General features: G+C 52.3%; 1 protein-coding gene across 1 annotated transcript; it reads right to left on the bottom strand.

The window, feature by feature from the left end:
• Positions 1 to 3,713: 3,713 nt before the first annotated feature.
• NCLIV_059130 (hypothetical protein) lies at positions 3,714 to 4,319 on the bottom strand (the record flags this gene model as incomplete). Its single annotated transcript, XM_003885468.1, has 2 exons — positions 3,714 to 3,889; positions 4,214 to 4,319. The coding sequence occupies 2 exons, from the start codon at positions 4,317 to 4,319 to the stop codon at positions 3,714 to 3,716; spliced, it is 282 nt and encodes a 93-aa protein (XP_003885517.1).
• Between the last annotated feature and the right edge of the window lie 327 nt (positions 4,320 to 4,646).

The following is a 4,646-nucleotide window of genomic DNA, read 5'->3' as shown; positions in this document are numbered from 1 at the left end:
CTTGTGCTCTCTTCTGGCTCTTCCAGAAGAACGGCAACTGAGAACGAACCCATGCGACTCCTCAGTCGCCTCCGGCTCGAGAAGAAGACGGAAACTCCGAGATCCGCTGGACGCGCGGGGCCAGGAGGCAGAGAGAGAGAAGGCCGCAATTGAATGGAAAGAAACTCTTTTCTAGAGAGAAGGGACAGGAGGGAGAAGCACCGAAAGGAAGAGAGCCCGAGAGACAGATTGGAGACGACGAAAGACGGCAAAATCGAGAGACAGATGGAAGGAACTACCGGAACAAGCCCACGGATCGGGCAAACGTGGCACCGCGCGGGTCGAACAGAGACGCAACACGCGACGAGTACACGAAAAAAGACACCACTGTTGCGCTTAACTGGTGGTTAACCTTCCTTTCCTTGCAAAAATACATTCAAAGAGAACAGAGGAGAATGAGACGCAAACTTCGCGGCCTTTCCACATCACCAGCCGTCGCTGCCTGTGAAGGCTCTACAGCACAAACCTCCAGGGGGTCTGATGAGTCGTGCGCGAGACAGGACGGATTTGAGAAAGCGACAAAAAGAAAGAACGCAGAGGCTAGGAAAGTGTAGAGTGGCAAAAAACAAAGACAAGAAGCTATGCGGGGAGCCTCCGAGGCGAACAGTGCTTTTCGCGGGTGTGTACCCAGCAACCTATGCTAAGAGGGCGAGAAACGAAAAAGGGGTAAGTTGTGCATCCAGGAAACCGGGGAGAACACAGTGAGCACCGCAAGTCGCTGGTTGCCTCCATCAAAGAGGTACGGGAAATGACAGCTTTGTCTCTCTTCCGTCGCGCTCCTTTCCTCTTTGGGGCGATGGGCAAGCTGCACGCCCTTTCCCGATCCCAACAAACAGTGACTTACGAAAACAACCGACAAATGAGGGCACACACCCACGCCTTCTTTGTGAAGGAAAGAGAGCACACTTGACAACTGGAAAAGTTGACGAAACACCAGAAACTGGGAGGCAAGAATCAAGGACGACGGTGAGAATCCGCCTGTTGACAAGCTGCATTCCACACTTTAGAGACCAGAACAGGGACTTCCGTGCACCCGATCGCCAAGGAACCAAAAAACGGAGCAACCGGGAATGTGACCATCGAGATTCCAACCTCCTTTACACAGTTGAGAGAGCAAAATGCGTAGAGATCGAAAAAACGGGATACATATTCACTTTATACTGAAATAGCACACCGAGTGATCCTCGTCTTGATCCGGGAAGAAGGGACCTTGGAAGGGGGGTCGTCTACGTCACAGTGCTCTACTTGTCGGTGAAACCATCTGATTCCTTTCTCCTGCATTTGAAAAGTGAAACAAGAAGCTGGTGCCACCTTTTTTCGGTGATAATTTTCGAGACATGCAGAGAAAGTTTGCAGCCAGTCTATGTCTGGTTTTCCGAGGGCTGAAAGCGCAGGTCAAGTCAATCCGTGGCTGCATGCACAACCCACGAGCGCGCTTGCTGGTCGGTTTCTGTGGTACGCATGTGAAGCCTTATCGGAGTCAAAGATAGTTTTATTCGAAGAACTCCGTTTCTGTGGCGAGTCCTAAGGCGAAACGATTCAACTCCTCAGCCATCAGACATCGTGGAGAAGTAGCGAGGGACCATCTAGTTCCTGTTACGAGGAAAGATTTCAACGGGTGTGTTCGGTCCAGCTGCTGTCTCGCCGTGAGTTCCAGCTTTCGGTCTCTCTTGGCAAGGACATCGAAAACCAGTGACGTTTAGCTTAAAGTAATCTGTTAACATAAAATAATCCCATCTGCAACGACAGCGCTGTACTGACGGGAAGGGTGGGGTGTGACCGGCGGCAAAAGAACTTGTCTGTATGGATACTTTTGTTCGTTCCGTGGGTTGTGTGAACCGGAAGCACCTGACGCGCACGGGTCCGAACATCAGAAAGGATGGCTTTGAGAGCGAAGGCACGAGTGCTGTTCGGCAAGATTATTCCAGCAAACGTGTTCTCCAGTATGCGTCCGGTTTAGCCCTCAGGTTTGTATTCCAAAAGCTGGCAAAAGCTCGTCACACGGATAAAGGCGAGCTGGCGAGTGCAGTGTATGCAACTGTCTTCATGGTTTCTTGATGCGCATTTGATGTCTTGTTTCCTTCCCTCTTTCCCTGTATGTTGGACCGTCTGGAGGTGGAGCTAATTATAGGCGTTGTCACACGCTGACTCGAAAATACGTGTGTTCTGAAGGTAAGCAGACAGATCTTGAGATGGAAAGCGTAGATTTCTAACGGTCAGCGGCAGTGGAACATCTGGCTTAGTCAAAGTTAGTCAACCGGAAGAGCGTCCACATGCGTATGTCCCAGGCGGCAAAATTACGGAAGCAATGGCTACGGATAGAACAGGACTTTATAGGGCAGCGACCCCGCCGTTTTCGCTTCTCTGATTCCTTGGAAGAAGCACGCGAGCTTGGGTGGTCCACCAGGTACCAGCGAACGCGCCTCACTTGTGTCTTTTCCAGAAAGTATTCCTGCTACACTACTTTCGTCTTTGTCGAAGAGACAAGAAAACGATTCGATTTCTTGACATATATGATCAAGGTGGCACGTTGGTTTTATTTTGCGTCGTCACGCATTCTCTCCGAGACAGTGACTTCAATGCGAACAGAGTGTATGACCATCGAATCGTTCGGGTGGGACTGTAACACACTGTACTGCTTCTTCCTTGCACGCATTGGGGGCGCCTCGGTTGCTTCCATAGGCTCCAGGAGCTTCGCATTTGCGAGTGGACGCCACACAACCCTGCCGCCCCCTCATACCACCACGCAGCGCTTAGCTGACCGTTGCGTCGTCCCCTGTGGCTAGCATGAAGACTCTCGGGAAACTAAGAAGTAGGCTCCGTAAAGTATCCCTCAGCTGCTGTAGCATAACACGAACCACTTCTTTCCCCGGGGAAAAGCGTGTCAGGACAAACGCTAGCTACTAATCCTTTTCGAGGACGCCCCCGCATACCGCAATGACACAGTCTGAATGATGGAGTTCCTTCCACGCGTATGCAGGGCACCAGGCCAAACTTCTCCACAGAATGCCCGGAAACCCCCTGCTGAATGTACTTGTACACCCAGATGTTACACAGCAGCGACGACGTACCGAACAGTGTGATGGAATGGGGCAAATCACGATTTTTATAGCACGTCGAAAAAGAGTCAGAACGACGGAACTGAACACACCCCTCTCCAAGGGAACACAAATCGTTCCGTGACGAGAGGCGCCGGGAACGCAAATCGTTCCGTGACGAGAGGCGCCTGAGGACTCATGAGATGAACTCTATCTCCTTTGCAGAGGGAGCGGACCAATTATCACACAACGTCCCAGTGTAGCGGAAGTAGCGCCAGCCTGCGGCTCTCTCCATGGAGTTGCCCTCTCCCCCGTCACCCTCTAAGAAGCGTCACGCAGAACTTTGCTCCTGCTTCAACTGCGAACGGCACCAAGCCTGCCAGTGCAATATCCTCCATCGGAGGCTTTGAACCATATTGGCGAAATCCTTGAGCGTACGCACGTCCAGAGGACTGAACTGGCTGTCGTGCTCCCGTGTGTCGACCAGCTCTCACTTGGTCGGGCCATCATCGTACATGTTGGCTGTACAGAGTCCTTTCTGCTAGTCCGGTCATCCCGCCCTGTGATGTATCGGACCTGAGTGGTACGGATCACGATACTGCATGCCTGCATGCCGTTACTGCGTTGTCATCCTCGTCACTGATCTGTGTGTACGCCTGCACGAACCTGACAGTTTGCCTTCGAACGGCACTTGACTTTAACGCGAGAAAGGCGGTCGAGGCTTCCGTTGTTGTTCTGGAAAAGATACTGTCGGACCGCTTGAACGGCAGACTCTTCCACGGTGGCACCCGTGCCAAGCAAACCTAATGAAACTGACATCAACAGGACGCCAACATCGAACTTCAAACTGCGTGACAGCTTCACAGGAACTGAAGCAAAAACCATCGGGCATGCAAAACGGCCCACACGACGGGCGGACCCTCTACACCTTCATAGCCCACTAACGCAGCCCCGCTCCCACTGAAACAATCCCCGTTTTGCCGTGAAGAAAGGCAGGGGGCGTACTTTTCTGGGATGCGTCCTGGGGAATCCGTGACTCACAATCATACAACCGTCCACATGTACGGTGCCGCTGAGTCAGCATTCGTATGGATAACAAACGTGCATATCGACCCCTGTTTTAAACCTAAGCTCACCTGAATTCACTGTAGCCGCAGAAACACTGACAGACAAAACCCAACACGTGGCAGCTACAAGTGCCACGCTGAAGAGCCACCAGCGTGCAGGCGCTGGCCAAGCCATGGTCCTGGACAGCGGCGTTTAAGAAGACAGCGGGCGGTGCCAAAACACGGACGAAATCGAGGTACGAAAAAGATGATTCACAGGAGCCAGCCGGTAATGAAAGAAAATCCCCACAGCTTTACCGGGAAATTCTGTGTGAAAACAGGCTATCGCACCGACGGTAACGGCAGAAGAGACGCTGCAGTCGACGAGCTCCAGAGCCGCAGACGCGCCAAAATTGTTCACGATGTTCCGGGACCGTGCCACTTGCTACTTCGGGAAACTCGCTTTGTTCTATAGGTGTAAAGTGTCCCGTTTCCCACTTTCTATCGTGCGCCATGTGTGAAT

This window comes from Neospora caninum, chromosome XI (assembly GCF_000208865.1).
Source record: "Neospora caninum Liverpool complete genome, chromosome XI".
In the NCBI taxonomy this organism is placed as follows: Eukaryota; Apicomplexa; class Conoidasida; order Eucoccidiorida; family Sarcocystidae; genus Neospora; species Neospora caninum.
This window is presented reverse-complemented; position numbering and strand designations above follow the sequence as displayed.